At 39.8% G+C, this 24,426-nt stretch overlaps 1 protein-coding gene across 1 annotated transcript; it reads right to left on the reverse strand.

The window, feature by feature from the left end:
• Positions 1–177: 177 nt before the first annotated feature.
• On the reverse strand, positions 178–21,757 carry LOC131460038 (chromodomain Y-like protein 2). Its single transcript, XM_058630282.1, has 7 exons — positions 21,424–21,757; positions 13,827–14,433; positions 8,186–8,403; positions 2,240–2,412; positions 1,953–2,163; positions 1,711–1,854; positions 178–1,618 (listed from the first exon to the last, which is right to left on the reverse strand). Exons 1-7 carry the CDS (start codon positions 21,445–21,447, stop codon positions 1,460–1,462), a joined length of 1,536 nt encoding a protein of 511 aa, XP_058486265.1. The 5' UTR covers positions 21,448–21,757; the 3' UTR covers positions 178–1,459.
• Positions 21,758–24,426: the final 2,669 nt, after the last annotated feature.

Here is a 24,426-nt window from a genome sequence, read left to right on the forward strand (position 1 = left end):
AATGTATGAACCACCACAGTGACTCATGCGAGGCAACTACACTATATGTAGATCAAAGTCATTCGTTATATCTTCCATGTAATATGTGCCACTAATTCATGTAACCACCTGGATCATTGTGCCATTTCAATACGTGTGTGTGTGTGTGTGTAGTGCTAGCATCCACATGAGATGTTCTCCTTTTCCACTTTTTTTCCTTGATTTGAAAAGAAAACAAAAAAACATACGTTCCATCAAAGGAAAATTATGTAATTTTTTTTGGATCAAACGCCAAAAAATAGGTTGCCTACCCCAGCAACCATATCTGGAGAGGAGGAGCGCATGAAGAATGCCAGCGTCTGCATGGGTAAGTGCATTTGAACTTGATCATAAATCATTTTTTTTTAGATTTAGTTGACTTACTATCTTCAGCTTTTATATCCAGAAACAGATCATGGTTTGTTTAGAATATGCGATTTCTGTGATTGGATTCCAATCGGATAGCGCCTGACCACTTTCTTACTAACATTGTTGTTGATATAGTGGTACACAGGATGTGACACTGTAGTCTGTCGCTGGAAATCGGATCTTGATGTGGACACCAGGTGTAAATGCATGTGGTGAAGTGGTATCTGACCACAGGGAATGCATTCTAATGCCAGGTGTAAAGAGGGCCACAGCATCGCTCTCTTCTTCTTTGGTAGGAATGAGTCCTATTCCCTGCGTCCGGACTTGAAGTGAGATACTACAGGACCCTGACGCGTGACTATACCACGGTCCGCGCCAGGGACCTTGCACTTTGGTGCAGAAATATACCGGGGCCTGAAGACAAAGGGCACAACTATTCCTGTTGGCTTTCATCAGCTACATGGAAGTGAACAAGAACACGACACCAAGCTTCAATTGTCTTTTAGCAACGTCTGAATTTGATGATTCACGGCCACAGTCCTGGTAGTTTTCTCCTGTCCGTACAGAGCAGATGGAATGTGCACGTTCACGAGCGAGGAAACGGTTCTCATGCAGACTTTGGTTTACAATTGAAAAACAGTGAGTAACTCAAACAAAGGAAGGATGGAAACATGTATAATATATAAACAGCTGTCTTTAAACATGTGAAATAAATATAAATTAATATATATTAACATTACTTTAACATGTGCTTTCTGAAAGACATCGATGTCACGCGAGTCACAGAGGTGCAGAAACGTTGCAATGTGCATTTGGCCCTTTGCTCTTGAGAAAGAAAAAAGACAAACCTCTGGACATGGACAGTTGTATGTCCAATCGAAAGCTTGCTTTAAAAAGATGGTGATAAGGAAACAATTTGTCGGCAGCAATAGAAGCAAACAGAACATCAGTGTATTCCCCCTTTTGCTGATGAATGGAAACAACAATGCAACTTTTCCTTTAGTTTGCAACCTTAGCGTCCTGAGTTTCCCTCCGTCAGACTGACCGTCCCTGGTTCCCTTCGCGTGGACGGTTACTTCTCATATGTCTTGCTGTGCAGATAACTGAAGAGCGCCTCCAGTCCTTTGGTGGAACTCAACAACTGCTTCAGCATCTGACACTCCTTCTCATTCACCTCCTCCAGGAGAGACATGACGATACTCCTCACCAGGCATTTGGACTCTTCTAAAATCTTTTCAAACACACACACACACACACACACAGAGTGGACAAGGTAATTTAACGACATTCAGAAGACAGATTTACCTCTGTATCAGGACCTACCACTGCGTTGCATGATGCCATTTCCTTCACGCGCAGCATCACCTCTTGGTTAAACGTAGTGGGCCAGAAGACTTGTGACACGAGACCACGACTGCAAGCTTCTTGTGCCGTGAGCTTCCTGCTGCAGAACAACATCTCGTTGGCCTGCCATTGGAGACACGGAGGGCCACGTTAATATTTAAGTTTGAGTCAGGTCAATTCACCACAGATCAAGTGAAATCTTCCAAAAAGGCTCGACCCACCAGGGCTACACCCAGGATCTGAGGGAAGGTGTATGAGGAGCATCCGGATGGGGTGAGATGGATGGCTGCACACGGAGTTTGGAACCAGGCCCTCTCGCTGGCCCACACTACGTCACACAGTGGCAAGATGGAGGCCCCCAAGCCGAGAGCTGGCCCATTTATTGCCACCACGATGGGTTTCTTGAAGTGAATGAACGCCAACACAAAATCCCTTTGGGGGGGTTCATAGAGCAGCAGTCAGTACCAAACAAGAGTGTGTCCATGTTTGTGATGGAAAAGACTCTTACCGCACGGCGTCGGCGATGCGGCTGCTCTCTTTTCTGCGGTCAGTGGACAGACGCCCGATCAGGTAGGACGGCTCCAGGCCGCTGCAGAAAACCGTTCCCACTGAGCTGAGCAGCAACAGCTTACTGTCGTCCACGGCAGCATTGCCCAGCGCTCGACACACTTCCTTCATGATCTGAGGAGAAGAGGGCGGGGAAGTGCATTTTACATTATTATCACCCGCACACACACATTCACTGAAAGACAGGAGTTACAGTACTGTAATAACGTTTCGAATCCTCCAGAGTAAAAGCTGGCATCCACTCAGGATCTCAGATTGAAATTGAAAATGAACAGAGCACTGTGACAGCAGGGATGTTTATATACTGTCATTATCTAATAACTTGGACTTTGTGTTTTCACCTGGGTTTCCCACATTACACTATTTATTATTGTGCATTATGCAATTTGTTTTCATTGTCAAAAAGTTGTTCAGCAACCACACTGTCCCACTTTTTGGCATCCTTCTGTTGTGGTACTTAGCAGAGTGGTCTGTTAATTAAAGAATCAGAACTTCTCCATGACAAAAGGAAATAGAATGGGGGGGGGGGGGGGGGAAAGCACCATTTTTTAAATGTACCATGCATTATGACAGAGATGGAATTCAAGCTCGTTTTTATTTGGTGTTTTTGAAATTGGAAATAATGTCAGCATGAAGGAGTGTTTACCATGTCACATTCTTCTTTTGATTGGTGGGCTGCACTGTGGTGGGCTGGTATGATACCAAACTATTTGTGGAGCTGACAGAGCTGTCACCGTGCGGCCTACACAAACAGTCGTGCAAATTCAGGGATTTCAAGTCCAAAACCATACCATGGCAATCTGAACTGCACTGTACCGTTTAGGGACAAAGCAGCTGTGCCTCAGCTACAGCGATCCGGCATCTAAATGCTATAGCAATCCATTGACTAGTGGATAAAGAATTTTTCAATAACTATTTACGTATTTAAAAGTTATTGGTTAGTGTTAAAACTAAGATTATTATATGGAACATTACCTTAAGAAAAAAATGCTATTTACATGGATCAGGACACAGGGCTTGCTATTAGAGAGCTACATTTTCAGTGCAGGTGAAATGTTTACATGACTTGTTCACTTGATCATCTGTCAGACAGCACACACCACATGCTGATAGCAGCTGCACTTCCCAACTGTAGTGTGGGACAAATATGAGTCATAAGATAAAGTGGACGTCATGTTGTTTTGAATAAGACCTGAAACTTGCAATTGAGATTACAAACTCCTCAGACAAATGTTCACTGACATTATAAAAAGAAGTGAAAAGAAGTCATAAACTCTCAGCTGACGTCAGGCGAAAGGCAGGGTACACCGTGGACAGGTCGCCAGTCCGTCACAGGGCCACATCCACTCCCACATTCACATTTACTGTCAATTTAGAGTGTCCAAATCCAAAATCTGCATGTTTTTGGACTGTGGGAGGAAACCGGAGAACCCGGAGAAAACCCACGCACACACACGGGGAGAACATTCAAGCTCCAGACCTCAATTCTCTGCAATTTTCAGAAATATACAAGTTGCTCCTTTGGTCAGTCATGACAGTATTTGAATGATACGATAATGATCAAGAAATGACTTTGTACTGCGTTTAAAAACAATTTATAGGGGGTATATTCGAAGACATTCTTTGCAGAAGTTATCGAGTCGGAGCATCTGTTGTTTTCTGATGCTTCAAAGACAGAGGCGGGGGAAGGCACGATCAGAGCCGTTTGATAAACCCACAGCTTACAGGCTTACTGTCACACATGAAAGTACACAAACACACACAGACACGCGTACGGTTTAGTTCACTTCAGCGTCTGTGACACTGAATCAAAGGTAGAATCGTCTGTGGAAGGAACATCGTATAATCTGAGAGGAGGAGGGGGAAAAACCTATTTTCCACAGCGGATGGATGTCTGCAAAATGCTAACCTCACTAATATATATTATCATATCTCAAAGGAAGCCGTTGAGGGAAAAAAAAGGACACATAATTGTTTCCTTTAAATTTAATTAGATCAATGTTTAAAAAAAAAACATACAAATAAATAACTATTTCCTGTATGCTATATCTAATTTGTAGATGAGCACTTTTTTGTAAGGCTTATATTATGAATGACTGCCTGTAAATAATGGAAGTCTCAGTGAGAAAAGTCGAAGTCGAGTGCCAGAAACCTTTTTCTCCAGAATTTCCATGAGGAAGCCACTCCATTACTTGCAAAAATAAGTCTGTATGCAAATCTATTAGAAAAAACCCTTTTCTTCACTTGATTTATAATAGAAGTAAACATTTCTCCAAGGAGTTTTATGGTCTCCATCACTAGTTCCAGGTCTTTTCCAATACAGCTTTATTTAGTAAATGATGGTCCCCTTTAGAGCCACACATGGCCCATTCCCACTTCTCAAAAAGCCAGTTTAATCCCGAATTTAATCAGCTTTTTTTTTTGTTTTTTGTTTTACCAGTGGGAATGTGTTTAATCAGCATTCACTGAAATGACCGTGCAACGCTCATAGTTTTTATCAACCTTGGCTCCGATCACCATCAGTGGGAATGTAAGGTAAACATGTTCCTTTCTTCTTTGTCTGCTATGTTTTTGTATGGACACAAATAAACAAAGTAAAAGCCTAATCAGAATAAAAATGCTTGCATGTCAACACGTCAATCTGAATACTCTGGTCCAATACAGCCCATACGGAGGGGCATTTTATTCTGATCCAGGGGGTTGTTGAGGTGTCCATGTAAACACATTCTCATCATGACTTCCTGGTTTGGTTTATTACGTGCATGTGCAGCAGCGTAAAACGTGACATATTTCCTCTTTTCATTCATACTGCTGGATATAGAAACATGGCAGGAAAAAAATGGAGCTTTAAAAAGAACTCTATACTGTAAGGCAGTAAATTAAACGTGCTTGGATTAATGTAAATGTCCTCCTGCCCTCTCCCTCTGTTTATCAAACCCGGGAGCACAAAGAACTGCTGAGTCTGTGGCTTCATTACATTGAAGAGAAGAAGCATTAGTATTGTTTGAGGAACACAATGTGGGCCCATTTTTAGAAAGAAAGGAAGAAATATGAATAGACAGAAATGAAAGTCACAGAAGCGAGAGAGGAAGGAAATGCAATTGATGAGCAGAGGAGGAATATCTGAGGGCTCAAGTGGAGCTTCTTTTTCAGTCGCACTCTGTGTGTGTGTGTAAAAAAAGGGTTTATTATGTCTACGTCCACGTAAACAGGGGAAGTTGAAACTGTTAAATGTCAACATAGCTATCGTTTATTTCATCAACTGGATCAGATCAGTTTAAAGAAACATAGCAACATAGTAACCACTGAAACAGCATCACTGAGAGCTATAGGGTTTTCTCTCTTTGGTTTCTGATTCATCTGTGACATCAGAGTGCATGCAGGAGTGGAAAAAACAACACCACAGGGCAGAGCTACTTGTGGAAATGGGATTGGGGGTTAATCACTTTTTTAGCAGCTTCCCCAGGGTTTAAAAGTCCCAGAGGAAGATATAGATTTCTGGTCCAATAGGTGCACGGTTGAAGGTGGAGGAGGTGGATGTGCAGAGGATGAGCTCTCAATCATGCTCATCCCTGCCTGCACTTTCCACATGTGGTGTCTGGCACTGGCCAAAATACTTAAATAGAAAATAATAACACTTCACAAACTAATGGCTAATGTCATGGTGGTTTGGCAAGGCAACCAACAACCAAAAACACAGCAATAACACTTTCATGAATCAAAACCGCACTCGATATAGAGAGTGAAATGTAAGTGGCACAAAAACATCCAGGGCAAATGTAAAAGGAGCAGCACGACACTGATTGGCATGAAGAAATGAGCAGCCAATCCCAGACTGGTGCATCTCTGCGGGCGGCCAATTCAAGGAGTGAATCATCATCATCACAAAGCAACAAGCTACAGCATGAGAGCGGAGTCTAATTCTGTGCATCTGCAGGTGCCCGTGTTCCAGCCCTTAATAAACTCTTTCATTCGTTTATTTAGGATTTAACAGTGACAATATTTAGTCTACGTACCAATAGATGACACTGTGAAGTAAAACGTGTGGATTTTCAAATATAAAAATGACAAAACTGTGATAAAATAATGAAATCCTTTTGATCACAGTGTTCTATCATGATGGAAAACAATGCAATACCCAGCTCGCTCTGCCACTAGCTGTTGATTTCTTCACAAGTGAGCGGGTGAAAATGATGAAGAGCGTGAGAAAAAACAGCACGATACAGTGTGTTGTAAACACCTGTAGAAGAGGCTGCTTCATCAACAGAACTTAATAACAGCGCTTCTAAAAATAGGGAGCTCATCTTCACTATAATTGTAAATCAGCTATTTAACAAGGATGCATAAAATCTTTTTTGTTTTTTTTCCCCCCATTTATGAGTTATTTAATGAAGCCTGTAATTGAAATCTCCAAATCCCGTGTACTCCTCGCGTTGTTCTGCAGCCGCGTCACAGAAACCAGCTCTTGTTTTACCTCGTTTGAGACTGCGCAGTCATCAAGTGTCTGCATAGTACATGTACAGGGGCCGGCACGAGATGAAGTCAAAGAAGCGTTGCCTTAGCTCATCACAAAGTCAGACATGCCAACAAAAGCCTAAACGTGGAGTTTCTTGTCATGCAATTCTGCAAAATTGAGGCTTTATTAGTACTTTATTCTTTTGATTTTGGATTATCTTAGAAATCATTGAGCTCATATTTCTTTTACAGTCTCTCCCTCTTGTAGAGATGTCATTGTTATTCCTACACTGCAAGCAGTGGAAATCATTGAAAGTCTGGCCTAGAGAATCTCCACTTCCCTGGAGAACGATTATGCAAGGTTTCTCCTTTATGAAGAGACATTTACCGCATAATTCTCTTGCAAGTTTAAGTGACATTTTGGTTTTAGAACAACAGATGGCATTGTGCTGGTTTATGTGTGCTCCTAATTATCCTCCATGTAGAAACCTTGTTTGAGGAAACTGTCTGTTGGTACAATGAAAAGCCCCCGAGGGCTTCTGTATTTTCTTTTTTTTTTTAGATTCTTGCAGGTAAACATATTCAGCTGGCAACTGAAACCAGAACGACTGCTCAGTGCTTGTTGCCTCATCTGACCAATGCTGATAGCGTGTAAAAAATTGTTTTCTAGCATCTTATGTTCAACATGTTTTGTGAAGCCACCGAGACCTTGACCTTTGACCACCCAAAACCAAACATTTGTGCCAAAATGATGCATTCGAAAGGCAAATAAGGGATTTGTGAGGTCACAGTGACATTTTACCTTTGACCAACTAAGTCTAATAAGGTCATTATAAAGACCATATGGTCAATTTGACCTTTGACCACCATAATCTGTATAATAATGACTTAAGTCCAACTTGAGAAATTGAGTTCACATCAAACCCACATTTATCTTCCGATAAGTCCAATTCTAAATTGGTCATCCGTGAGCCCAAGTGAACGTTTGTACCAAATCTGAAAGGATTCCCTAAAGGAGTCCCTGAGATATTGTCTTTCACAGGGCAAAAAAAATGGGATGTGTGAGTTCAAAGAGACCATAACTATTGACCAGCAAAATATTTATGCCCTCAAAGGTATTCTTGAAGTATCATGTGCACTAGAATGGAAAGGATGGACAGATAAGACAACCCTAAAACATAATACCTCCTGTCACTGGCTCTCCCCAGGTGCAGAGGAATAAATGAATGTCTTAAGCCAGTGATTCCCTGGGGTACTTCTACTCCCAGGAGTACACAAATGACTGGAGGTCAAACGTCTGAAGAAAAGTTTGGGAACCACCGTCTTCAGCTACATCTTGAAAAGACCTCTACAATGGGAAGATGTAATGGATGGATGCACGTGCCAGTGTAATCTGTGAAACAAGTGTCTGCACATCGGTGCGCTCTCTCACCTCTGGTGTCAGAGCGTTGTTGTCTGTGGTTTGGCTCGACAGGAGGACGTGCGTGAACCCCTCCTCTTTCCTCACCACGATGTCTCGGAAGCGACAGTTGTTCTCGTTCTGTCGCACGTTGTACCTGAGCCGCTTGTCGAACACGTAGCCCTTCTCCTCCGCCATCTTCCGCTTCGCTGAGCTGTGCAGGTGCATCTTTCCATTGGCGAGAGGGCAGCCTGACACAGGGGAGCAGAGGCGGACGGGTCAGTCTGGCTTTAAAGACCGTCAATTGTTCCCGATATGTACATTTCTACACGCCTGATTCAAATGAACGGCTCGTTATCAGGCTTCTGCGGAGCTTGATGACGAGCTGACCGTTTGAATCAGGTGTGTTGGAGCAAATGTATGTGCTGATTTTAGATATTATGCTAATGTTTATTAAATATCTTTGGGAATATTTGTTTCCAACCTGAACTTGTTGACTTTGTGACTGATCACATGACGCACCATGGAACAACATACAGAAAGATCTCTCAGCAAATTTAAGCATCATAAAAAATGTGGTGACAAAGGTCTGTGGGTGTTTTTTAAGACTTGCTGTATGTCTTCTATGTTATATGCTGTATTGATCTTTGATCTTAATGTGTTTTAGTGTTATTTTTATGATTTTGTACGACTGCGATCTTGGCCAGATCTCAATGTGACCTCCTGGTAAAAATAAAGATAAAAAAAAAGACCTGCTATATATAGCTAATAGAATATTTATACTTACCTACTGAGCTAAGTGAACCTGACAAAGCTACAAGAGAAACTTCACTCATGAGTCTCAAGAGACTAAGTTTTCTAAGTAATTAGAATGAGCAATGGTTTTTCACTTTTATGATTAAGGAATAAATCCAGTTTCCCAGGACTGCCCTGTAAATAAATCCATTACAGTTTATTGCACTGAGAAACTAAAGTGTGGTGCTAAAAATTTAAACACTGAAAATCGTTTTCTTTTTGAAACTGAGTGGCGTATTCGACATTTTCTTATTAGAAGAACATGTGTTTCCCTACACTTTCTTACAAGAGAACCTGCCTTTTAATTGTGTACGTGTATATACAGGTGTATGACTGTCGTTTGAAGGAATATTAATCTTATTTTCACATTCAACAAATTGATCAGAGTGAGTCACAAAAAAAAGTACAACTACATTTCTATTCTAAATGTGACAACATACACCCACTTTGTGACCCATGGGTAAAGTTACTAACAAGTATTAACTATGTTTACATGCACATGGTTATAGCTTAAATACGCCATTCAATTGGACTTCTGCTCTGTCTTTGGAATCTTCTGGAATCGATTTATCAAATGAAGTGGGTCTGCCTCCTCTCAGCTGTGGTGGGTGGGGGTGGGGACACAAACGCTTCCTTCCAGCTTGTTAGTAAGAGGCAGTTTCCAGTTTAGCATGCAGTTGTACACTTCGTTAGCAGTTGAAGAAGTCTTCCTACCATCCATTGAAGTATTTATATAATGCTTTTCAAGTCGGCATGGGGAGTTGAATTCTTGACCTTCTGGTTGAGAGATGACCCACTCTACCACTGAGTCACAGTCACCCCCGATGTGTGTCTTAAAAACTCTGAGAGGGTTTTTTGTTTAGCTAATGTCACGTAACTAAGACAGCAAGCAAAGCTCCGCTTCCTCTAACATGTCATCAAATATGTACTGTGGGTTAGGGTTAGGGATTAGCGTTAGCGCTGACCCATATAATTGGGTTAAACATGTGCTATAACGTGATTAGAACCTCACTATCTCATCCAGAATCAGCTGTTTATCACAGACGACGGATCGAGTAACGTGATTTCCGTATTCCCATTGCAGCCTCCGCATTAAAAGCTGAGCTTCAAGTATTCTCTAATATGAGATTAGGTAGTGAGCTGGACGGCGATTGGACAAATGCAGCAAAATTGCCACTTGCACAAACACTGGGATTGACAGCGTTGCAGAGCCTTTTCTGCCTCGGTCAGAATTTATGCAAGAATTTATGTATAAATAACTGGGCTTGAAATGAGCGTCCCTCGGTTTCAAAGACCAGCAACTGCCACTCGACCGTCCACATTACAGCCTTCAGACCTGGTTTTAACATCTGCCCTGAGAGAGCCGATCACAAGTGGCCAGGTCTCCTGTGATCTCACGACCCTGCGCTGTATGACTAATTAAACAGATATCAGTTCAGTTCACAAACAAAACAAAATTGTGTTTTCAACAAGTCTGACTGAAACGGATATGTCAGATTTGTTTGTGTTTTTGTGGTTTTGTGTGTGTGTGTCAGTGTGTAGGTGTTGTTCTGTTGCGATATATCAGTGCAAGTGAAGGTAGAGAGAAAAGAAAAGAGTCAGGAGAGGCCGAGTGAATCCAAACACGACTCAGATCGCTGTAACATGAAATATGATTTTAACCATTAGGTAATATTGTAGTAGTGGCAGCAAATATAAATCAATGTGTGGGCTCTGAGAAGTGTAAAAATACTCTCAGTTCACTGTGTCAATATGTTTTTGTTTGATTGTGTTTTTTCCTACTGATGGATGTTGAGCTGCACAGGGCAACTTTATTGTTATTTAGTGTAGGTCTTGTTTTGTAGAGTCTTGTGGAACATGGACTCTTTCTGTCATGTTTTGTTGGGTTATTCTGTTGTCAGTGTTGTCTGTGAACTTTGTGTAAAATATTTACTTTTACCCATGGGTGCAAATAAAATAATCTGAAAGTGATAAAGAAATGATAAGAGAGTACCAATCAGTACGTTTACATGCACAGTTTAATCAAGCTAAGGCCGTAGTCTGACTAAGACAGGCAATCGGACAACGGGTCCGAGTATACATGGAGGAGGATGTTTATTTATTGGCAGAGTACGTCTGACTCCGCCTCCATACATCACATTATCCAGGTATGTTAGTCTGACTAATACTAGCTCAATTATAGTTATATAATGGAGATAGTTATTATAGACTTTGGTGTTTACATGTCATTAATAAAACCAAATTATTGTCTTAGTCCAACTAAAATCAGACTTTTAACGCGCATGTAAACACACTGACAGTTTCCGATTGGGCACAGATTTTCTAAGGTAAAAAAACAAAAGCAGACGATGATGTTTAATGGAGGTCAATCTTAAAATCAAAAGTGCTCTCTCTCCAAAATGTACATCTACATAAATTAGACACCATCTTGTCACATTTTCACAGTCCTGTGCAACATCTGTGGTTCTATTTTTAGTGAAATTGCATAATGACGGGGCAATCACATGGGGAACCCCCAGCCAGTGCAGTCGGTTAATGGGTGAAGGTTGATGGATAAGGAGAATGTCTTTCAAGGATTAGTAGATTAGAATCCATAATATCTTGTTCACACATCGAGGAGCTCTGAAACTATCAAAATTATATGTTTGGAAATGGCGTTTTAAAATGAGTGAACTGACAGATTTCATAAAGACCTTTGACTTTTTATTTTAAAAATAATGTTTTGTGTGGCAACAGCCCAAATCTACACATGAAACATTTTTGCATATTCAAAAAATTGCAGTATGCAGTATTTAGCACGCATGTCCTGTTACTAAGGCGTGGTAAACATCCCTTGCATTCTCATCCAAAATGTCTGCAAAAAATAAACCAAGATAACTTTGAATGAATGAATGAATGTAATGATTAACTACAGTGACACAGACCCTGGACTGTGACCCAGGAGTAAGATTCATATTTGTTATCAGCTATTCCTGTAGTAAAGGCCAATAGAAGGAGCATTAAGAGCTGTGCTTCAGCAGAACTCTGCACAGTAGAAGTGTCAGGTTTGTGAGCAATGTCGTCATCATCATCATCATCTAACGGGAAATAATAAGTGCGGAACTAAACTGAATAACCTATGTATTTAGTGATGAACCAAGGAACTACAATACAGCCAAGCCAAGGACGTATTTCATCAAATATATATATGACGTATTTTCAGTCTGTTCAGTCAAAAAATAGTCCTCATATCGTCTCAAACAGTCTCAGTCATTTTATTTGATAGGTGATTGACTGTGGACGCTAAAGTGTTTACTGTTCCTTGAAATCACAACTTAACACACACACACACACACACACACACACATATATATATATATATACACACACACGTATGTACATATATACACATATATACATATATACACACATATGTATATATACATATATATACACACACATATATATACATATACATATATATATACACACACTTATATACATGCATAACTTATAACCTACCTACAAATCCATCAGCAGTGAACTAAGCTATAGAAAGTTATAAGTCCTGAATTTCCTCCCCTAAGATGTTTTGCCATCGTTTCCTTTACAGCAGTAAAATTGTTTGTCCAGTTTTGTCTCTTCAGTGAGGGTGAAATATGTTTTGGGTGGTTTTCCATCTGTACTGGAGCACCATCATGTGGGTTTTGCAACAAGTGGCTGAATCCGAGTCAAGTGCCATCATCCCCATACACTTGAGATCTAGATCTGATGTATCCTGCTACACCTGTCATGGTGGACATAACACTGTGTCCACCATGTCCAATTGATTATGTGGTTAATATGCTGTACAGAAAATAATATTGGTTTGCCTCTGTCCAAATCCTGTCCAAAAATGTTTTTCTTAATCAACTGGATGATGGCCTCCTTTCAATTGCACAAAGATGTCTCTGTAGCAAACACTGCACACAGTTATTTTGTAGCTTCAGTGACTTTCCACATCTTTATGGCTCGAGTAAATCTGCAACATCAGTAGTAACAGCTACCCCGGTTTAGAGTTGTGGCAGATCTGTGCGAGTTCCTGTGAACAGCTACTAAATGCCAATTCAACACTTGGGAGTCATTGTCTGACCTTTTACCTACTTTAATGTTCTGAAATAACAAGGGAACAGCTGGCCATAAACATAAAACTGTCATGAAACGGTCCAAATATATCGGAGCTTCTGGAAATGGATGCACAATTTGAAATAAATAGGGCTGTAAGGCTTCTGTCAAAACCCCGGTGAATTTAATTTTCTTTTTATTCCCACCTTGATGGCTTCATCTGGGATCAATTGTGGTGTGCAGAGCCAAAACATTTAAATGACGTCATTGTACAAACACATAACAGGCCTACCTGTCGACTGTAAACCCAGGAAATTGGTTTGTACTTAAAAACAAAAACATAGGATGCTGTAAGGAGTTACAGCAGCACAAAGGGGATATTTTTAATTAAATGCCGATATTGAAGAACCATAAAATGTGGAGATGTCCTATATAAATCGAATGGTGTGTAAAAATGTCTGGAATTACACAAATGACTGAAACTGTGTCACTGTATAAATACATAAATTGAAATGTTGGCGATTTCCATAAAAATCCAATAAAAATCACTCAACTTCAATTAAAATATTGGAAAAGTAGAAGAATCACAACAAAATTGTTGCTGCTGCTAGAATTATTAAAGACATTGTCAGGACCAAACATAGGTTTGAAGTTTCTCCAACAAGGCAGTATTAGTACTAAATGATCAGTTTTGGTTAATTGTTGAAGAAAAAGGATCAAATTCAAAATTCAAATCAAAAATTGTTCAAATTTTTGGCTCAAAAACTAATTCCATGCACATTCCTTGACAGCTTACCTAGTTGAGTGGCGTGCTGCTGTCCAGTGGGATCCACGTCTCCTTGTTCTCCATCCACTTTGTCTGTGGGTGGTCGATGTGACCTCGCCGCTGCTCTGTACAGGGGAGGCTCCATGTCTCCATTCTGCAGTCCGTTATGAGGAACCCTGACTGGAGGGACAAAATGAGACCCCGCTGACAGAGGAGCGTTGTAAGTCACGGGTTTGCTCATTCTGTCTCCTAAAATGTGTTTCCCAGGTCCCGCACCCACCCTCCGTTGCTTCTGAGTGGGTCCTGACGCTCCACTTCCAATCCCTAAAACAGTTCCTACTCCAACCCCCATAGAGGGGCCACAAGTCCTTTTCTTTTTGCGGGACTCGGACCGAGCTCTGGAGCTCTCCGGAGCAGATGGGTGGCTGGTGATGTGGGACTCGCCGCGGTTTTTGGGAGCTTTGGGCCGCTTGTGTGAGTGCAGTCTCAAACTGTTGAACTGGTCGATGAACTCCTCGCAGTGCAGTAAGTGATGCTCCGGCTCCCATGTGTCCTCCTTACTCCCGTAGCCTTTCCACCTGATCAGGTACTCCCACTTACCCTTCTTGTTCCGCCTTTTGTCCACGATCCGCTCCACCTAAGGCAGCACAGGACAGGAACAGGCAATTAGGACTTTATGACCAACATTTTTACATCTCTAGTGCCCTCAAATGTATAATAAAATATAACTGAACTTCGATAAAAATGACCAGCATTATCCACTGCATTGCAAAATTAACCTTTGATATTTTGGAGAGGGTCATCCCTTGGTAATTTTATCATCATTTGGATAAAACTGTTATCATCAGCGTTTAAGAAAGTACAGGAGATCCATTCTAAAAAAATTTACAAATTAACACTTGCACACTGGGTGGTCAACATGCTGTAAAGTTTTATATAATAGCATTTTTTTTTCTCAAATGCCACAGTAACAATATTACAAAAATAGTATAATCCAATTATCTTAACATCTTTGATGTGTCAAATGATTCTCTGCACTATAGATTTTTAGCTGTATTTAATTTTTCTCAGCTTTGGCTGTTTAATATGCATCATTTTGTCACTTTCAGCACCCGAGTGTCACAATTCCGTGACTATTCTACCTTCAACCTCATCACAAATGCAGGACATATTTTGTGATGATCATCACTTTTGCGTCTGGTTTTGTGACACTGACACTGACTGGTCTTTTATGCTACATCTGTGTGTGTGTGTGTTTGTGTGTGTCTACATTCCTTTACACCGTACACGTCTGTGTGGGGAAAACAACAGTGACAATGCAACAGTGCGTCAGGGGAAACTCTGCATCGAGCTCCACTTACGGTCAGATACGAAAACAGAAACCGCTGTCAATTGCTTGGTTTGTTCTCGCACAGACACAAACTACGCTGTCCTGACTGATTCTCCGCGGCGCGTGAAGCTGCAGCAGCTGCTCTGCTGCTCTTTCACTGAGTCACACGTCACCACAGAACGTGCAACACACGGCAGCAATAAAGCAAAAATAAATATAGGAGTTTTGACCTTTTGTCATTGTGATGGTACACCAACTTACAACAGGATAAATGGCAACCGTATCAAACACCAAAGTACCGAAAGTTACAGATGCTGCATAGTGTTCGTTGTGCGTTCCTGTGCTCTGGAGGCGGAGGCATTCGAAGGGAAGTCTGAAGGAAGGGGCTTGGACTTTTGAATTCAAAATGAAGCCTGCTCTAACTGTTTTTCCCAGAATCTCCAATAATGGAGATGGAATGGTAATAACTGCTCCTCATGCTAGCAGAATGTCTCATGTCTGTGAATATTCCACGATGGGGAGAACATATGATGGGGAACGATGTCACTGAAAAGAGCAGGGGGATTTCGATTACTGTATATAAAAGCATAGCAGAAAGAGTTGCAGAGTGGAGGAGGTAGACGGAAGAGCCGAGTTGTATCCACAGATCAGAGGGTTTGTTAACACTTGTGTTCAAGCACAAGCTGGAGCATAAGCGTGGAGGAGGGCGTATCTTCCCTCAGGTGCCAAATTCCTTGTTCAGGGTCCTCCAACACAAAACATAGTAAGACGAGTAGACAGTGGTCAAGACAGTTATGTTATGTACTGTACATGTGTGCACAACAGAGGACAACTGACAGTCATCCTGGGTCTCCACTACTTAGTTTTCCGAGCGTAGTGATCTTATAGGGATCTAAATTAAGAACAATCTAAAGTAAAAATCAATTAGTACTGGTACAGTGCCCATTCGACACCTGTCTATTTAGAAGGAGCCGTTTGTGGTATTCAGTGTTTCCCCGTAGAATTAATTCAAACTATGGTGGTGGCAAAGGTGAATGTGAACACAATTCATTCAAAGCCCAGGTGACAGTTTTCACAGGAAATTTGCCATTACACCTCCGTGGGCTCCATAACAACACTCCCACCAAGGTTAAAGTAGATTAAATGAATCGTTCCGGAGATATTTATCATTTTCAGGACTGACAAAGACTTCAGGGTGTCCACAACAAAGTAACATGGAGGACGTTGAAAATGTGATGGTTTTTAGTAACCAGGATGTTGAAGAAAATAATCAAATGTACTTTGAGGGCACGTCTTTCTGACGTTCTGAGTTAATTCCTGAAGGGCTGGCAAATCGTGTTCGGGTACTGATAATTACAAGTCAGTTATCTGTGTCAATCAGGTACAAAAGCAAGGTGCCTTTGGTTCAAGTGGTAGAGCAAACTTTCCCTTTTCATACATTATGCATTCATGGCATGGTAAAAAAAAAAAAGGGAAAATGAAGTAGATGTGTAAAGAGGTACAAGTTGTGTATCTGTTGTATTTACAAAAACTGATTCAGGTGCAGATTCGATTTCATATGATACAGCACCAGTCATTTGAGCAAAATGCTAACACGGAGCAGGGAGATGTACCGAGGGGATTTTTATCACAAAGATTTCCTGACCATTGAATTTCTGATTTCTTTTTCCGGAAGGTAGCACCAGAGGTCAACTTGATTACAGCGCTGCTCGGATCGCATTTTTCTGTCTAAACCAAAGTGAGTTCACTGTAGTTAATCTATTGGCGCTTTTCCATTAGACAGTTCTGGCATCCCTCGGCTCGACTCTACTTGTTTTGCTTTTCCATTAGGGATTAGGGTGCTTTTTTTGGTACCTCTTCAGGCGAGCTGAGTCAATGCTAAAAGGTCATGAGCACGGGGTCTGACACAAGAATCAAACCGAACAATGCCGAACTGTAGATCAGTTAAAAACACTTGAAATTCCCAAAACATGCGATAATCTACAACATTTAGCAAGGACATAAAATCTCAGTATTAAACAGAGGAGTCTGGTGTATTTAGTGACAGCACTGCTGAAAGCTGGTGATCATGAGCCAAATCACAACCGGTTCAGCTGTATTTCAGTTCACTGACTGTGTCAGAGGAGCCTGTGATCCGGTCATGCAGGAAGTATACTGATCGATTCGGTGAAAAAATCTGTTTAATTAACTGATTCTAATGATTCAGTACACTGAGAACAAATGGGAGGAGAATCAAGGCGAGTCGTGCTAGAACTGTATCATGGCAAAGTGCCATAAGATGACGCTGCACTGAGTTAGCCTCTCCAAGCAAGTAGTACGTTACTGTGGTTACTGCTTGTGTTGTTTACAGACACTTACAATATAAATAACAATACACACACACACCGATGTACATATACACACACACATATATACATACATATATATATATATATATATACATACATATATATATACATACATATATATACATACATATATATATATATATATATACATATACACACATATATATACATATATACACACACATATATATATACATATATACACACATATACATATATATACGTATATACATATATACATATATATACATAAATATATATATATTTATGTGATAACCTATGACTAAACCTATGCCTGAACCAGGCCTGGACGTTCAGGGTTCAGTGGATTATCCACACTCACAAAATACTTTTAGAGGGCAGTGATAATGCAATAAGCTGCACACACATTACATGACATATTCCCATCTTAGTCACATTATGTAAGACATGTATACGTCTTAAATCAGATTTTAACGTCCTATTTGGGGTTTTCTCAGCAGTGGGCATAGCATCGACATGAGTAATAATCACACGATGCTCTGCACTATGTAAAAACAGGAATATACATGAAGTATTCTATTAACGACTCATGTCTACATCATAATCCGTTTAATGTCTCATTCAGAACAAGAACGATGATCGGATTACTGGTGTCCACGTAAGCGTACTCTGTGTATGCGTGAGTTAGACAAATGCTGCATGAAAAAAAGTTTGAGTAAATGGTTGAATGTGACTCATCATCAGCTGCCTCAATCAAGTATTCAAACAAAAAAACACAAGTACTATATCGCTCACGACTACTTCTCTGAAATAATACAATAATGCACTTGACTTGGAATTAGAAGTTGGACGATGGGGTGGAGTGTTTTTCCCCCAATCAGTGCTGAACAAGCGGATTTCAGGTCACAGTGACCTTGACATTTTACCACCAAAGTCTAACCTTTGAGTCCATCTTTGAGTCCAAGTGAACATTTGTGTAAATGTTATAACGAGATATATATTCTTATAATTATTATTAACCGCATCACCTTATAATGAGAAATTATAGCTTGGTGTTATATTAAACCGTCATCTCAATAAACAAAGTCTCACATCAGTCAATGTCGATAATTATCATGATTGATGTCAAATAGTTAAAGATTGAGTTTGAAGACAAATTTAATTGTGGTTATATATTTCTTTATGAACAAAAAAGACAACAAAAACTTCAGAGATGAAATTTGAAATTAAAGCTGTGTCGTGTTGAGATATATTAGTGAAAGTTATGGATACTTTTTTTCATGAAAATGAGATTAATTGATTTACCCATGGAATAATCTCAGAAGGGCTAAATATCAACATTGGACTACTGTTTACAAGTTATAAACGTATGGTTGGAGTACTCACAAAAGAACATAAATGTAGAAGAGTGGTAAATCAGAATCAGAAGAATTTATGAATGGTTTTTCCATTGAAATCATCTTATTTCCTCTGCTGTATTTGCTTGTCGTCACATGTATTTTAGTCAGTCATTTGCTGTTTTGTACAAAACCTATTAAACTAAAGGAGAGGGAGCAAAATACAAATAAGGTGCTTATAACACTCTGCGTTTTCAGAGCCCACATTTAATTTGTTTACTTCAGTGGAGGAGCAGGAAAGACAGAATATTATCTCACGGGGCCGATGACACATGGTACAGTGGGCCAGACGTGGCCCGCAGGCCTCGAGTTTGACACAGTTTGATGCGTATTATTGAATTATTGGCCAGCCACGTCTCCATGCCTCAGCATGAGTTAGAACTTAATTAAAAAGTGAAGATGAACCATTTTAACAATTTATTCATTTTTCATACACCATACAAAAATGAATTTCCCCTTAGCTAAACAATAATACATAATATGAAATGATTTTCACATTATGAGATAATTTATCACATCATAATGTGAAATATTACACGTTATGGTGAGATCATTTATTGTTTCTTGTCATAATGTGATATGGTTGCAAATAATGTGATTCCTTTTTATATTTCTTGTGAGACAACAATGCGCTTTCTTAGAGAAACATAACAATTGCAATAAATACATTGCATAACCATGATGGCTGAACACTGAAAATGTTCAAATCAAAATTCCAGTTCGAAACAATACAATTAGCAAATCAGGAGGGCTCCAATTTAATCATTGTAATTTCAAACAAAAAAGATTGACACAAGCCATGACTCAAAGATGCATCATAGCACAGTATTCTGATGCTATCTCCTGTGTTCATGCTCCATTTTTTTGAATCATATTACACAGTAAATATAGATTCATATCACAACACGTCAGAAAAATCATAATTATATAGGTTTTACCTAAATCATTCAACTCTAATAGCCACTGGTCCTCACAGAGAAACTTTGAAAACAGGCACTTACATCCTGCTTGTCACTTTTCAACTGTTAGAACTCATTGTAACTCGCTCAATCGCTTTTGACTGTTTGTCTGTTTGTCTGTGAAAGCTGATAATGTTATCTTCTAAAAAACACATGCTCCTCAAGTTCCCTTCCAGGTGGACATTTGGAACACATTTACACTTTTGCATTTTAAATAGAGATTAGAACATACTTGTTTGTTTTATGTTTTAAGTTTTTTGGCTGGATATTCTGAGCAAACATGTTTAATCATGATTAATCAAAAAAATGTTTCAAATCAGTCCATATCGCTAATTATAAGTGTTGTAATGTAGCAAATAAGTACAAATACTTTGTTACTGCACTTTAACTTTCTACACTACATTTCTTCTATCTTTATTACTCGTTACTATCAAATAAAATCAGAAGAAGAGTTGGTAATGGTCAGTATTTATATAGCGCATTTCTAGTCTTAATGAGTTGCTTTACACTACAGTTTTCACCCATTCACATATCTTTCATACAGGAATTTAACCCACAACCTTCCAGTTGAACCTCCTAAATTACTTTTGATACTTAAGTACAGTAAATATGATATACTTTAAGACTTTATGTAATATTACATAAAAAAGTAATTAGTTCAAGTAAATAAAAAGTAAAAACATATAAAAGTAATTTTCTGGTACTTTTACTATCCCTTTTATGTACTTTATATATATATATATATACACAGAAGACTGCTAGACTTGCAGAGAAGAACATACGACCATGTGTTATGTCTTAAAGTGATTGCATTTTATCTTTATTGAAATATGATATAATATAAATGTAATATATAATGTATTGTGTTGTACTTTCATTTATTTGTCCTGTTAAGTCATCAGACCCTCATACGCCCCCTCCCCATCTCTGTGTCACAGCCATGAAGGCAAACATATGACACCATGTCGACAATAACTAAGCCTCATAACGACATTAAGTGCCTCATTCCACACAGCCGATGGTGAAAGTATGTTTGAGCACATGCTGGCATCAGTGATGATGCGCACGAGTGGGACGTGACCTTCCCGTCACCCGTCTGGGGCAACTTTTACGCCCCAAACTCCTGATTTTCTTTCAAAAATGTGACAAATTCACACACGAGCCACGAACACGAGCTCACGCCGACTCCCACAGACACCCACACCGTGTCCGACTGAAGCACTGACACCTGTGAGGGCTGTGATGACGACCGACAGTATCTTTTGGCATGTTCGCGCACCTTCGCGATCATCAATCCGCCTGCGAGCTGCTCACCACGACCGTCCGCTCTCGGTGCGCTGCCGCTGTCACTTCACCACCACTTTCAACTCGGCGACACAACTGAGGAGTTTCAGCCATTTCTTATCTATTGGCCGCCGCTGCCAACACTGGTGTCAAAGTACACCAGAAGCGACAGAAAGTGTGTTTGTCCACGCTGTCTCTGGTTAGTTTCGCGTGTTAAAGGGCTTTAGGACACCGCGTTTTACATACGCGACGCCCTCCCCTTTACTTCCTAATTCCAATATTCGTCAATATCACTGAGCATTTCCCTCGGACATGGTTTTATCCTACCTCGTAAAGGTCTCCAGAAGCCATTCTGGGGTGCGGACTCCGGCGGCGCGGCGGTCTTGCCTGCCTTGTTGGCTTTTTTTGAGGACCCAACACTCTCTCGGTGCTTCGGCGAAAGCCCCGATAGACGGGAATTAGCGAGCAGCCTTGTTATTCTGAGCAATCCGCAGTAGCAGATCAGCAGACAGTGTCAATCGAGCCCGGCGCTGTGCGATAGATCGTTCCACACTTCAAACAAACAACCATCGGGGCGGTGCTGTTTACCCTTAACCCGAATGGAGGAGTGAAAACTAGTCCCCGGCTAAGAATGCACACACACAGCCTGATGGTCTGCATGCGCCCTGGCTGCTCCTCTGGGCTCTGTTGCAATCCAACTACTCTGCGGGAGATGATATGCCGCTGGGTGTCTTGTAGTCACACAAAATGCACACACAAGTTGAGAGGGATTCTATTTTTATGAGCCACTCCACCTGTCCACTCCTCTGCCAAGACGCGACCGGATCTAATCCCAATCTAGATTAATTGGTAATGAATCAGTTGGACATCATTTATAATTACTTGGCCCATGCAGGCAGATCGAGCACCGGGAGGATTTATTTATTTATGATTTATCTTGCCATGGAATAAGCCCAGAGTGGCAAAATTAAAAATTAAAAGTTAGTATTTACATCCTTCAAAGTTACAGACACATAAATATTGTTTATGTTTATGGATGATTCTCCACCCAAATCAGAAGAAAGCTTTCTCAATGATGATATGAAAGCATGATTGTTCTGTTTACACATACAGATTTTTACAGAGAGGCCAAAAATATACTAGTTAAGGGTAAAAAGCCACTTAAATCCTCCGGACACAATGGAAGCTACAAAATGTTGATGTTTTTCTTACACGTCTTCATTGACCACTCGATTCATGGGATCGTCAAATAAAATGAATGGATTTTTTTCCTATTTTTAAGATTTGAAACTGGCTTTAGTCTCGCAGCTTGATAAATGCTGTGAAGTGCACAAACAACTTGTATTTATTTGTATTTACTTTTTTGATGACCAGTTCCATGTATTTATATTTATTTCACATACAATTCATATTTAGAATGTCTAATCTTTCTTTAATCTATCTTTTGTCACAATTAAACAAATGTAATGTTTAAAAGTCTCTTCCACAATAGTCTCAATAACTTTGGTTCACTTTTATTAGCTATTTACCAGCGTACAGATATTTTGTGTATTGTAACACCTCCCTGTCGCACTTGTAAGGCCGCTCACTTCTCCACAGTGTCAACATTAATCAATAATCCAGATTTCAACCAAACTACACGGTACACATTGATTTATATGAGGCCCTATGACATGATTACTGACATTTCTTAACAAAAACATCAAAAACTCCCCCGTCTACCGCTGTTCAGCCGTCATTTCCATACTCATCAAAACCTGTCCGTCACATTTTAGGCATGCTGCTCACAATCAGACTGACAAAAACAACTGAGCAACACAGCCTCATCAGCGGAGATAAAAAATGATCTCATCTGACAAGGGAACAGTTGGATTGATCATCACCCACATTATCCCTGTTGTACTCATCAGTTTATAATTGGGCTGTGTTCATATTGTGTGAATTACCAATATTGATCATTTTGTGAATGATTTGGCTCAAAATGCTGAGAGCATAAATAGAACAGAGTGACAGAGTGGACCTGTTCCCACTGCGTGCCACAAAATTCATCACATTGACCCACTGTATCTAAAAATATTCATTTGCAGAATAAATGACATCATGTTTTTTTTTTAATCTAAAATATGCAGAAAGTGCTGTAAACTATCGACAACTGTCCTTTTTCTTTAACTTTTCTTTAAATCTGCCACTGCACACATAACAGACTAACTTATACTCATGCCATGTTAAGAATATAACTGACAAACAGTTTTTAATACCATACATCCAAAGAGACTATAGCAAGGTATACTGATATTTCTTTTTTTGTGGGAGCTGTGTGTTGCCGCATTTATTCTGCAAAACAACACATGTGAAATGATGGTCTCAAACCAAAATGATGTTACGTATTTGTGTGTCTATAGAGGTGATTGTGTGAACTGAAATGTGCGTCATTTCCTTGATATGAATGTAGGTTTATAAGCACATGTGGTTTAAGCACATCCAGCACCTGGTTAGGTCTATTAAAGGTCGTGGGTTTTCCCTCATAGTGTTATCATTATATCTGTAAAAAACAACAACAACCCTAATGTTTCAGGGTAAAACACGTCAGGATTATGTCCTCATAACACCCTACATCAATTGTTGCAGCATGAAAACACATGGTTCTGCATGGATACAACTCACTGAGATCATACACTGACATTTGGTAAAGATGTGGCCTCACTATGTTACACTTCACCACTTTTCCCCATCACCTCTCTGTGAGTATGTTTGCCTCAAACACTTGAGAACTGATGAATGAAACAAACATGTTTGCCAAAATGTTATATTCAAACTATTTTCTTCCTGTACTGACCGTTCAAATACAAACATTAGCCATGGTTTACTCCAACCTGTCCTCCAACTGAAACGTATGCAAGCTTCCTCTGGTAGTACTCTGGTGGAGGACAATCAGAAATACTGTTCTACTGTATATACCAGGGTATGTAATCGGAGGATTTTTGACCAGAGTGTGTAGAACATGAAACAAATAACAAAAGAATAATAATTAATTGAATAATAATAATTAGAGTCACCTTATCTCTCACTCCATCTTAATCTGATTTCACTATACCAGTGTGTTAAGTATATGTGAGGAAGAGGAGGATGATGAGAGACCAACAGAAACGCTACAGAAACGTCTGTAGCCGACTTTGCTGTACCTATTTACACCACTGTATTTTAACTGGTGATAATGGTGTTACTTAGAGAGATACATTTTATATGATTATATATATATATATATATATATATATATATATATATATATATATATACATATATGGTACATGGTATACAAAGTTTGAGCAA

The sequence above is a fragment of the Solea solea genome, chromosome 5 (assembly GCF_958295425.1).
Source record: "Solea solea chromosome 5, fSolSol10.1, whole genome shotgun sequence".
Taxonomy (NCBI): Eukaryota; Metazoa; Chordata; class Actinopteri; order Pleuronectiformes; family Soleidae; genus Solea; species Solea solea.